The sequence below is a fragment of the Erithacus rubecula genome (genome assembly GCF_903797595.1).
Source record: "Erithacus rubecula genome assembly, contig: scaffold_270_arrow_ctg1, whole genome shotgun sequence".
Lineage (NCBI taxonomy): Eukaryota > Metazoa > Chordata > Aves > Passeriformes > Muscicapidae > Erithacus > Erithacus rubecula.
This window is the reverse complement of record NW_027636055.1, coordinates 1-13483: the sequence shown is the minus strand read 5'-3', so window position 1 is coordinate 13483 and position 13483 is coordinate 1. Positions and strand designations below refer to the sequence as shown.

Genomic DNA, 13483 nt, shown 5'->3' with positions numbered 1-13483 from the left:
CTGCTGCTCCTGGGCCATCGTCCCGACCCAACCATCCATCCTGGGTCGGGCACGGTCCTGTATGTGCAGGAGCCGGAGCAGCAGAACAGGGACCCTGAGCCAACCACCCCCTGCATGGATATGTCGTGGCAGTCCTGGACGTGCCTGCTGGTGCAGCTGCTGATCACAGGCACTGTCCTGGGATGGCGCCGCTACCGAGGGCGCTGGAGAGGCTGGAGAAGGGTGAGGGATGGGGGGTCAGGCAGGAAGGATGGGCTTGGACCTCTTGGGCAGCCCTTTGGCCAAGGCCCCATGGCAGAGTGGAGCTGAGCCTCTGGCTGGGAATCAGGCCAGGGCTGAGCTCAGGGACAGCCCCAGGCAGAGGCAGCCAGAGCTCTGCTTGCTGCAGCCTGGCCAGGCCTGGCTCTCTTGCTCAGAGGCCAAAGGCAGCCCAGAGAGGGGCCCTGCTCTGCCCCTCTGCCCCTTCCATCGGGATCCCTGTGCTTTGCCTTGCAGAATCGGCGCCAGAGGCCCCGCAGCAGCAGCCCAGGACAAGGTTGTTCCTCAGAGCTGATCCAGCTGCTGAGGAACAACCACACCCTGCTGCAGCAGTGCCTGGAACGCTGCTCCCAGCAGAGGGCCCAGAACAGCAGAGCAGCGCAGGGGGCCAGCCGCAGCAGGAGGAGCAGGAGAACCTAAATCTCGCCCAGCGCTGACCTCCAGCTCCAGCACGGCGCTCAGGGCACAGCAGGGAATGGGTGACCCGTGCCAGCCCGGGCACGGCGACATTCCCCATCGTAGGCTTTAGAGACCCCCCATCCTTACCTGTAGCCACCCCCACCACCTTTTCCACCTTCCCCTTAGTGTTCCTGTTCTACATGTTCAAGTTAGGCATTAGGTTGTTACCCCATAGTCCCCCGTAGTGTAGATTTTTAGAGTAGTAAAGTTAATAAAGTTCATGTTCTCTGCACATCCTGTGTTGTTTGCTTGATATTCCATCCAAGAGGGGACACAGAGGGATGGGTTTGAGCAGGAGCTCCAGACTGCCTGCAATGGAGAGCCTGAGTGCAGCAGCAGCATTTGCAGGAGTGCAAATGGAGGGCAGCTGGAAAGAAGATGGTGGGCAGTATTCTCCTGCCTCCATCTTCCAAGGAAGAGTCAAGTCAATCCCTGTCTGCGCTCTGCTGGGGGGGTCCCTAAAGGCTCCAGGAGGTGTCTGGGTGGCTCCAAAAGGGGCTTGCAGGACCCTGGGGCACCAGGGAAGGAACAGCATCATCCCAGGAATGCTGTGAGAGATTCCCCAGAGCGGCCCCACCTGGGGCCCGGGCAAGGGATGGATTCAGGCAGGCAAATACATCCAGGGGCTGCCTGGGCTATGGCAGTGAGGCCCAGCCCTGTTTCATATCTTTCTGCTCTTCATTTGTATTTAGTCCTTTGTATTTATCCTCCTGACCTTCACAATGGGATTAGATTTCACTCTCTTACAAGGCAAAACCTTAGTTATTTTATTTCCACTAAACAACCATGTGTATTACCAGCTTAAATGACTTCTCTCTGACTTACTCTGCATCTTGCTCCTTTACAGCAAGATGCATCAAGCACCTCTGTTAAAGTACAGATGCCTCCCTGGAAAGAGGACAATCTTGCTATTTTCTGAAGAATCTTAACTTTGATGATGCACCAAATTTTACAAATCCAAGAGGAAAAAAGCCTACAGATCAGTTTTACAGTTTCAAAAGCTGATTCCTCAACTCTTGCACACCAGTTTCCTTATTGGCAACGTTCAGCAGTGATACCAAACAAGCACAGAAAACAAATGGGAGAAGAAATGCAGACAGCCAGCAGGGGACCACCTACCAAAATACTGGGAAGAAACAGCACCCAGCAACAATTTCACTACAAGATGGACTGATCTTCTAGTTAGCTTCAAAGCAATACATGGACTTGCTTACTTTCAAAGCCTGTCCAATTTTCAATTAAAAATAGAAAAATAACTCCTCTCCACATGCATCATTACTGTTAAGACTTGTCTATGTCTTCAGCTGTTCTTATTTGACTTGCAGGATAATGAAATGTATTGAGATGGGATTTCAAGGCAGGTGCTGGACAAGGTATGGGAAGTATGTGCTGTTTTAGAATCCTCAATATCAGCAGACAATTTGCTAAAGTTGAATTCTTTTTTTTCCAAGCAAAAGAACCACCTAGTGTTTTTATCTTCCCTGGTGTTTCCAAGGAAAACACTATTAGCTTTCTAGGCATACAGTTCCTGGCTATTGGAATATATACACTTAGGAAACAATGTAATTTTAAGAACAATCTGCTGAAGCAGTATTTTACTTTTTAAGATATTTTATTTAACTACTTGCTTTAAGAAGGAAAAGTGTTTCAAATCCCAATTTTGCCCTCCTTTATCCTTATTCAACAGCATGGATCTTTGAGTGCATGGGCAAATGGTTAAACTGAATGTGGCCCATGTTTCCCCAGTATCAATATCCCCACAATCTAAACTGTGGAATTACTATTTCCCCAAAGAGAAACTTTTTGGGATTTGCAACTCATCTCAAAACCTCAGGAAAACGAAATCAGCAGAATTTCCCTAATTCAATGGAATTCCAATTGTGTTCTATGACCCTTCAAATACTCATGAAAACAGACTTGTTTTCACTAGAACAGCTGTGACTGAAAATCTGGGGTAAAACCTATAAGAAATGGCAATATACATGAATGTTCCTTTCCACAGCAGCCACAAGCAAACAAGGAGTGGCACTCGTTGGCACAGCCTCTTGTCCACATACAGGAGAGTGGCCAAGGCAGTGCCAGCCGTCTCAGAGATGGGCAAGGACAAGAAAGGGTTTGAAGCTGTGCCAAGAGAGGTGTACACTGGACATTAGGAAGAACTGCTGCCCAGAAAGGGGCATGAGATATGGGAATGGTGTGCCCCAGGGGGCACTGGTGCAGTCACCGTTGCAGTAGGTGTTCAAGGTAAGCCTGGCCATAGCACTCCAGGCTCAGATCTGCTTGCCATGGTGTGAGAGTCCGTCCGAGCCTCTCGTCTGTTTCTGCCCAACGACCCTCGCCTGAGGCCTGCGCTGGCCAGGGATGGGAGGAACGCCAAGTGACTGTTCCGCAGGTGATGCCTACCAGGACTGGTTTCTCATGACAACTAGTCACGGGGCGCTGACTCAACAAAGCTCCCACAGATGGAAGAACAATGGACTGGTCAGTATGGGCTGCCCTGCGTGTGTTCATAACAACAAAGATGGTTTGGTGTGCCTTGAAATGTCCTGTTTCCACCTGTTCCTCAGGGTAACGAGCTCCACATACAATAGTCCATAAATCTTCCCACCTTTTGGCCAGAAGCCACTCGCTTTGGGAAAGGACTATAAAAGTGACTTTCTCAGAGGAGACCCCCGAGATCTCCCCAGATGGCAACAGACATCTATTGGCTGCTCCACGAGGATTCGTCTGCCCGTCTTGGTAGCTATAATCCCGACCCCCCTTTCTCTCTCTCTCTCTCTCTCGCTGTCCCACTATCACACTTTGATTGGCACTAAATAAAGTGCATTTCTCCAAAACCGTTTTTGTCCCCTGCTGTCTCTTTTGTGCTCTGAGATCCATAAAAGAACCAGTCACGACTCCCACTCGGGTTGGACGGATCGTGACACACCTCAACAGCACACAGCCAGCAGAGTCAAATGAATCAAGATGCCATTATCCCCACCCATAAAATTTTGGCTAGAAAGTCAAAGGGTGCTCAGTAAATCCCACTCACCCTTCAACAGCCCCAGTTTGCCTGTGGGCAAGTCTGACACACAATAGAAATTGACTGCAGGCTATTGTGCCTTGAATGAAGGGACTCCACTCTGAGAGCTAAGACAGAGTGCTGTGGATTTAATTAGCATAAGCAGCTTGGGAACCAAGATGCCTTGGCAAGAGCAAACAGAGCTTTGAAGGCTCCATGAAGATTGGATCAAGACTGGTGACAGGAAAGAAGAATGAATCAAACAGAAATGCTGCAAAATGTGTAAGCTTGTTTGTGTGATGTTTAACCCAACCAATGTGGTAATAAATAACCAGCATTTTTAAAAATGGCATACAAGCACATGTAGCTGAGAGTAAATTTGGATTCTGATCAGCAGTCAGTAGACCCCCTCTCTCTCCCAGTCGTTGATTCTCCAGTGCTGAGCGCTGCCGTGCTGGACACGCTGGATCTCCAGGAGGAGCTGGAGCCCAAGGCAGCAAAGTGGCTCCATTGACATTGCCAATGCATTTTTCTCCATTCCTTTGGCAGCAGAGTGCAGGCCTCAGTTTGCTTTCACCTGGAGGGACGTGCAGCACACCTGGAACTGACTGCCCCAGGGGTGGAAACACAGCCCCACCATCTGCCACGGGCTGATCCAGGCTGCACTGGAAAAGGGTAAAGCTCCAAAACATCTGCAATACATCAATAACATCATTGTGTGGAGGAACACGGCAATAAAAGTATTTGAGAAAGGAGAGAGGATCATCCAGATTCTGCTGGAAGGAGGTTTCACCATCGAGAAGAGCAAAGTCAAGGGACCTGCCTGAGAGATCCAGTTCCTGGGAGTAGAGTGGCAAGATGGACAGAGCCAGATCCCCACTGAAATGATCAATGAGATCATCACAGTGTCTCCACCAAGCAGCAAGAAGGAAACACAAGCTTTCCTAGGGGCCATAGGTTTTTAGAGAATGCATTCCTGAGTGCAGCCACATTGTGAGCCCTCTCTACCTGGTCACCCTAAGAAGAACAATTCCAGCTGTGGCCCTGAACAGCAACAAACCTTCACCCAGACCAAGCAGAAAATCGCTCATGCAGTGCCCTTGGCCCAGTCAGGACGGGACCAGAGGTGAGGAATGTGCTTTACTCTGCAGCCAAGAACAATGGCTTGTCCTGGAGCCTTTAGCAGAAGGTGCCTGGGGAGACTCGAGGCTGAGCACTAGAATTCTAGAGTCAAAGTTGCAGAAAGTGTGAAGCAAACTACACTCACAAAAAAACCCAACAAAATCTTATCTGCCTATAATAAGAAAGTTCAAGCCACCTCAAAAGAAATTATCACAAAAGCACAACTCCTCCTGGTACCCTGACTCCCAGTGCTGGGGTGGATGTTTAAAGAAAAGGCTCCTCTACCCACCACGCCACCCACACCACATGGAGCCCATGGATTGCTCTCATCACACAGCACGGCCGGATTAGAAACACAAATCACCCTGAAATTTTAAAAACAGTTAAAACCGGACACAAGATAAAAACTTTAGTCTCACTAACAAAAAGGAGCAGAAACAAGTAACCCAGGCTAAAAAGCTCCACCATACAACCAACGAGCAGCACAAGAAACACGCTGTGCTCTTGTCACTGACAGTTTCTGTCTCATGGTTGAGATGAACCAGAAGTGGAAAGTGGCCGCAGGGAGCCCCACACGACGAGTCACACAAGCTACTGAAGGAGAAGGTGAATCAAGTGCACTTGCTGAACTCAAAGCCATTCAGCTGGCCCTGGACACTGCTGAAAGAGAGAACTGGCCAAAGCTCTACCTTTATACTGAATCATAAATAGTAACCAATGCTCTGTGGAGTGAGCTAGAAAGGTAAAAAAAGGCCAGCTAGCAACATAAAGGAAAACCAATTGAGGCTGCTGATGAGTGGAAAAACATTGCCACTCAGACAAACTCTGTAAAATCCATCATGTAGACGGCCACGTCCCCAAAAGTCAGGCTAATAAAGAACACTAAAACAAGGAGCAAGTAGATCAAGCTGCAAAAATAGAGATGTCACAAATAAATTTAAATTAGCAACATAAGGGAGAGTTGTTCCTAGCTCAATAGGCCCATACTGCCTCAAGCCATCAAGGCAAAAATGCCACCTATAAGTAGGCACAAAACTGAAAAGCAGATTTAACTATAAATTGCATTTCTCAAGTTATCCATAACTGTAAGACATGTGCTAAAATCAAGCAAGCCAAGCCCATAAAGCCTCTCTAATATGGGGGGCAGTATTCCAAATATAAGTATAAAGAAGCCCAGCAAATGAACTACATCACACTGCCTCAAACCCCCCAAGGCAAGTGCTACGTGATCACAATTGTAGAAGCCACCACTAGATCATTAGAAACCCACCCTGTACCTCACACTACTACTCAAAACACCGTCTGAAGCCCAAAAAAGCAAGTCCTATAAAGACACAGCACCCCTGAGAGAATCGTCAGACAACAGGACCCATTTCAAGAACAGCCTTAGAAACACCTCAGCCAAAAACCAGGATATTGAATAAATAGATCATATCCCTTATCACACACCAGCTGCCAGGAAAGTTGAACTGTACAACAGACTACTTAAAATTACCCTAAAGGCACTTGGCAGGGAAACATCCAAAAATTGAGAAATGAACTTAACAAAAGCCACCTAAATAGTCAACACCTGAGAGTCCATCACTCAAGCAAGTCCTGCCCAGTCTGAAGCCTTGCACACAGTGGATGGGGATAAAGTCCCTGTAGTACACATAAAAGGTATTTTAAGACTGTTTAGATTAGGCCCACCTCAAGCAAAGGCAAACCAATCCGTACAATTGTTTTTGCTCAAAAACCTAGTTACACTTAGTAGGTAATGCAGAAAGATAAAGAAACCCATTGAGTACCACAGAAAAACCTAATCTTAAGTGAGAACTGTGTGTAAAGTTTCACTGTGGATAAAAATATATAGCAGAGTTGAAAGAAGGTATTAATTAAGGTAGGATGCAGATGGTAATAGAATAAGGAGTAGATCATGTCTTAAGTTGCAATGCAAGATGCAAGCAGAAGTATACATTCTATCAGCATCTGCTGAAACCAGGTGGAGCAGGGCTCCTTATCTCTTCCATGACCCATCCCTCACAACTCCTCCCCACAAGGAGTTATACCTTATGGGAGATGCCCCACCCAAGGAGAAAAGCCAAGTATTTCCTACCTAAATAAAATCTGAAATTTGAAACATCAGAGCAACCTTTCCCACTAAATTCCCAGAAGAAGACCAGGCCTATCTTCATCACCACTAGATGTTAAAAAAGTAACTACACCCTTCTCCAAAATCATTGCTTCAACAAAACCACATCTGTCCCTCCAAGAAAACTACAGGTACCATTATTCAGACTGTAACCAACACCCTGAGCAACAGGGTTACAGGCTGCATTCTGACCTTGCCAGTGTTTTGGTCTTTATATTACTATACTTTTATTTTCATTTTCCCAGTGAAAAACTGCTATTCTAAATCCCATATCTTTGCCAGAGAGCTCCTTAATTTCCAAGTCATATTAATTTAGAGGGAGGGAGTTTACATTTTCCGTTTCAAGAGAAGCTCCAGAGCTCCTCAGCAGACACCTGTCTGTCAAACCAAGACAGTGCCCTGCTGCAGCTCCATCCCCATGGCAGGATCCGCGCTGGATGATCCCCAGGGACCCCCGGTGGGCAGAGCCCCCCTGAGCCCTGGTGCTGCTGATCCGTGTTGGGAAGACACCTGGCTGGGGGCTGCACACCCTCCCCGTGGCCTGGATTTTCTCTGCATTTCTCTTTGTCCTTCCCAAACACCCAAAACTAGGGTAAAAATAGAGATGTTAAATAACGACCTGCTTGGGGACACGGGGGGATCTTCCAGGGGATGCGGGGGACGCTCGGTTCCAGGGATTTGAGGGGTCCTGGGAGGGACCTGGGGGTTGCTCAGGGCGTTGGGCACCCCAGTTCCAGCGGCTCTGGCTGCGCTGGGAGAGGAGGAGGAGCGGGAGGAAGAGGAGGAGCGGGAAGAGACGGAAGAGAAGCAGCGGGAGGAAGAGGAGGGACACAGGAGGAGTGGCAGGAAGAGGAGGAGCGATTTTGGAACCACGCGCTTCTCCCGCACGCCCGCACAGACCGCAGCGTCCCCCGGGAGCGGCAGAATCGCCCCCCCAAGAACCCGCAGGTGAGCGGGGAGGGGGAGCTCGCCCCAAATCCATCATGGGGGGCACTGGAAGGGTTTTACTTTGCGGTTCAGGGGATGTTTGGATCTTGCAGGAGCCCAAAGCCGAGTCCCGGAGCGGGAAAGCGCAGAGGGGCGATCCCGGAGCCGGGGGACCCCCGGCAGCCTGGAGGGGTGCGGGAGGTTGGTGCTGAGCGGGCTCCGGGCCCCCGAGGCTGAAAGGGGCGCTGACTGCTCCAGCTGCCCTTGGGCAGCGCCACCATCAAACCCAACGCGCTCAGCCCTTGTTTTCCCCCCAAACCAGGATTTCCCAAACCTTGGCTGCATTGAGGAGGAGGAGGCCATGAGGACGAGGTCGATGTCCCAGGAGCCGCAGGCAGGTGAGGAGGAAGTCAGTGCCCCTTTCCCCCTGTGTCCTGCTCCATCTCCCAGCCCAGCATGGCCCCGGCTGCAGCACAGCCCTGGTGGGATCTCCTTTCCCTTGCCTCTGGCACGGAGGCAAATCCCATCCTCTCCTTGTCCTTCCTCCCCCAGACAAGGAGCTGAGCACGGACAGCAGGGAGGACAAATCCCCGCGGCACAGCCTCGGGCAAGAGGCCGTTTGCAGCGGCTCCACGGCGCAGGAATGCAACGGGGAGGAAAAGCCCCGCAGATCCCGCAGCAGGAGGGGCTGCAAACGCACAGCCCGGGGATCCCAGCAGGAAAGAGCCAGCCCGGGCCGGGGAGGCGGCCGGAGCTCGGAGCTGGGGCTGCGTGAGCAGCTTCACCATGGGGAGAAGCCCCACAAGTGCTCGGAATGTTTTGGGCCACTGGTCTGTGAAGGAAGGACTGTGCAGTTTTTGTTTAGTCTGGTTATAAATGTCATATGTTATATATCCTTCACCATTTCCTCGTAAGACCACTTTGCTAATGGATATCTGCACCAGGAAGCTTCTGTGGCTAGACAGCCAAAATTTTACCTTCTTCGCTTTCAGCCCTTCCTTCTAAGACTGTAATTCCTCAGGATTTATGTCATTCCAATATTTGTTTCATTCTGCCCCAGTTGCTTCTTGCCAAGCCAGTGATATTTCATTTATTTTAATCTTTCTTCCAGAAATTCCATTTTTCCAAGCAGAACCTTGGTGCTCGTTTTTCTTATTCCCCTGATGTTCATCTCATTTGCCAAGAGAAGGCTAAGGCACTGCTGCCTTATATTCCAAGTGAAAATTATTTTATTAGTTCATTGCACTGGGCTAAGAGAAGAACTTGTCTTAACCAGAGCTGAACCCCCTTTGCCTTTTAACTTTGGTAACTGTGACATAAGAACTGAAACTGCTGGATCTGGTTAGCTTCTTAAAAAAAGAAAAAAAAAGAAAAAAAAAGAAAAAGAAAGAAATAATTAAATTGAGAATTTTGGGGGTTTGTTGGTCTTGCTGGAACTACTCATATATAAGCACCAGCAGTGTCATGTAACACAGACAAATCTATTTTTGTGGAAGAACCAGAAGGTCTTTTTTTCAGGAACACATAGATCAGTTACATGCATTCTCTACTCGTTGCCATTTATAATTTCGTGTATAAGGAATTTAAACTCTGAGTTTGCTGCCCTGTGTGGAGGGGAACACTTGGCTGAACAAACCTGACAAAGTGTTACATCAGACCTGTGACAGGCAATTACTAATTATTGAGGGAAATTGCTTCATACATCAGGTAATGCATCATGTTGTAATTATTTTAACATTAAAGGGAGAAAGATCAGTTTGGATAGGTGTGCAGCCATATTAATAAATTAATTTTGGGTTCTTCCTGCTCCATTTGCATTAGCTTTTCCTCAGGGGATAAGATTTCTCTTTGAATTTTGTTGAAATATTGTCCAGCACACCTATGCTTGCAAAGTATTTGACTGGTGAAAGGGAAGGGGAAAGTCAAACACTGGTTATGTATTTTAGCAGTTTTTAAAATCACTTATCGAATTTTTAAAAATTGCAAACAGAATTTGAAGAAATGAAGAGTTTGCAAATCTCTCCATAAAACTGTGATTTTCTTTGCATGGCTAATTTTGCTCACTGGAAACTGACTTTTCTGTGAGACAAAATATTTTGCTGGAAGTAGAACATTGATTCTGTGACAGAGTTGAGGGGATAACAAAACAGATAAAACAACATCATGTAGGTCTCTTTTAAGACACAAAAAATATGTCTTTTAGCACTTCTTTGAAACAGGTTTTGCTTTTTTGAACAACTCTACAATCCGCTTTTATTTTTTTTGTCAGAAAGAACAGTCAGGAAAACTCGTGTTTTAAGAAGGATCTGAATTCCTGGATGGATTCTCCTCGGAAAACTGTACTGACAAGAAAGGACATTAACGACCTTTACATAGTGATAAAATTAACTAAATTATTTTATCCTTTCTTCTGTAAATAGGATGTGACTTTGGGGCTCATGTTTGGGAATAGTGCAACTCCGCCAAGATTAATATCCCTGCTAAGGAGGATAGACCTGCAATTCCACAGCAGGCAAGGGAGATTCCTTGCCAGGGAGGTTCTTGCTTTGTGGCACCTTGGTGCAGCCAGGCTGGGCTCCAGGTGTGACAAGGGACCTCAGAGTTTCCCCTGGGGGTGGCTTGGGGTGGGTGATGCCTGCCCAGCTCCCCAGCACTGCTTTCCACATCTGCCCAGAGCCTGTGTCTGATTTTCCATCTCTTCCACCCTTGGGAATGCAGCCATTATCCTCCTGCAGCAGGAGGCTCTGCAGCTCTTTTCTCCCGGGGAAGGAGCCCTACACACAGCCCCACAGGCTCCCCCTGCCCCCAGCCCCACACCACAATTTCCCATCATCTTCCTGCCCCTCCCTTCAGCTCTGCTCCCCTTTCATCTCCCATTTCTCCTCCCTCATGGGCTACCTTTGATTTTCAAATGCTCATATTCCAGTCCCTCATTCTCTGGTGGAAACTTGAACAAATGCACCAACATCTGCTACAGTTAGTCATCACACTTAATGTACAGGATATTCCAGCTGGCTTCACTCTCCTTTTATTATGTATTGGAAAGAGGTTTCATCTGTGCTCCTCTGGCTTGGCCAGACACACACCCAGACTCACCTGCATGTGGTGTGGACACAGCTGGGCTACCATGGGGTGTCCCTTGGCCCCCTGCCCACCCTCCCCCAGTCCAGCACGCCACCCGCTCTCCTCTGCCCACAGTGGGATGTGTTTGGGTTGTGAGGTTATTCTTTGGGGATTTGTGATGTCCCACGAAGGCAGCCTGAGTTTGGGCAGTGGTAGAGAGGGATACCCACAGCTCAAGCAATTCCTGATGGCTGGAGATGGCACCAGCCTGCAGGGCAAGAGCTCCTGGCTTGGGGTTGGGTATGGAAATTTGTGATGCCTGCAGGTTTTCCAGGCAAATCATTAAAAGCTCACATTAGCAGGAAATCAGACTTTTTCCAAATCTGAGGGTAAACAACCAGCCTCCATCCCTGACCCACGGAAGGTGTCTTCACAAAAGAGACAAAAATGGAAGAACCCCAGCCCAAAGGCCTCATTTCATGGAAAAAAAATGAGCCAAAACTACCTCAGACACCATGACAGGGACTTTATCCACAGCAGACTGAGAATACAAAAGCTGCACAATTGCAATGTTGGGAGATGGGGCTGCCTGGAGCATCAGGCAGGTGAGGGGAGAGGAAAACAAATAAATATCTTAAACTAAAAAAAATAAATAAAAAATTAATGAAAAATCTGATGTTTGAGGTTAAAAAGAAAACCATATGCTTCCCTTTTTCTTCCAGCAAGTGTTCAATGGTATTTCTCACAGCACGGTGGTTAAGCACTGGCAGCCATGGAATGCTGCATGAATTCTGTTCAGAAAAACTAAAGGAAGTTGCCACAAGATAAGAGCAGAAAGCAAAAAATTAAAACACAAGAAGGCACTGAGGGTTAAATAAAGACTTCAAGGTGCACAGCCTGACTTGGGAGCCTGGCTGGAGAACAAGCAACTGCAGAGAGTTTGGATGATGTTGTTCCCATCAGGTGTGCACTGAAGAAAAACACAACAGCAACACAGTGAGGCCATGAACACCCCAAAAATGGGCTTGCAGCTGACTTCACACATGATTCCTGTCCTTGGGAGTTTCCAGCCAATTCCCTTTGCAAGGCAAGTGGTTTATTTGCTCTCCTAGATAAATATGGACCCACGTCAAGCACTTGTTCCCCCAACAACACTTTACAAAAGGAACATTTTTCTCCAGTGTTTGATGATCCTTAGAACAGAAATAGCAGATGGTTGACAAAGTTGTCGGCTTTCTCTAATTGTAGATGAAATCCTTGGGTCAGGAGGATTTCCAGCTGCTAATGGATTTTCCTCATTTTGGTGTGAAATCAGTGTGTAGAGACTGTGCTGCCAAACTTCGCTCTATGCCTCGGTTTGGGGTCTCTAAATGTTATCCCAGCTAAATAAAAGCTGTGTTTTTCAGTAGATTTGATGGCAAATCTGTATATTCCTGCTAAAAAACAGTTTTCAGTTGTATTTGCCTTCATTGCACAAGAATTTCCCATCTCCTTCAAGGACCAGCAGGTTACAAATTCTTCCCTGTGAGGGTGGGGAAGCCCTGGCACAGCTGCCCAGAGAAGCTGTGGCTGCCCCTGGATCCCTGGAAATGTCCAAGGCCAGGTTGGACAGGACTTGGAGCAACCTGGGATAGTGGAAATCATCCCATACCATGGCAGGCGTGAGACTGGATGGGATTTAAGGTCCTTTCCAACCCAAACCATCCTGAGATTCCATTACAAAATCAAAGACAAGAGTGATGTAAAAGCATCATCTTTAGTTACCAGATACAATTAAACCTGCTGGAAATGAGCAGACAAGAGACAGACTCATAGAATTGTTAAGGCTGGAAAAGCCCTTCAGGATAATCAAGTCCAGCCATCAGTGCAGCACCACCCCCATGTTCACAATCAAACCATGTCCTCAAGTGCAACATCCACATGTGCTTTGACCCTTCCAGGGATGGTGACTGCAACACTGCCCAGTCTGTTTTAATGTTTTACAACACTTCCCATGACAATTTTTTTCCTAATAGCCAGTCTAAACTTCCCCTGGCAAAACTAGTGGCTTTTTCCCTTTGTCCTGTCCTCTGTTCCCTGGGAGAAAAAACCTGACCCCTCTCCTGGGCTGTCCCCTCCTGTCAGGGAGTTGTGCAGACCTAGAAGGTTCCCCTTGAACCTCCTTCAGGCTAAAATGTGTGTTGGGTCCCTGTGAGGTCTGGGCTCACACCCTGGATCTGTGCTGGGATTTGGAGGGGTACAAAGGAGGAATTTATTGTCTGAGCTCAGACTGACACATGCAGAACAGAGCTGGAAGAAATCCCATTTCTTTATTCCAGAAGACTGAGACTGTGGGACAACAAAATGATGGAGCTTATCTATGTGATAGATGAGAAAGAAATCCAAGTGGAATCCATTTAAGGTTGAGCTTGGTACTTCCCATTTGAAATATTGACAATAAGTGGAGGAGTCATTCCATTTAGAGAGAGTGACATCATCACAAATGGAGCTTGGGATGCCCTCCATAATTTCCTGCTGCT

The 13483-nt window shown here is 47.7% G+C and overlaps 1 protein-coding gene across 1 annotated transcript; it reads left to right on the top strand.

The window, feature by feature from the left end:
• Positions 1-7762: 7762 nt before the first annotated feature.
• On the top strand, positions 7763-8731 carry LOC306815878 (uncharacterized protein; the record flags this gene model as incomplete). Its single annotated transcript, XM_079332393.1, has 3 exons — positions 7763-7922; positions 8224-8299; positions 8454-8731. Coding segments are annotated over exons 2-3 (315 nt in total), but the record flags the coding sequence as incomplete, so codon positions are not given.
• Positions 8732-13483: the final 4752 nt, after the last annotated feature.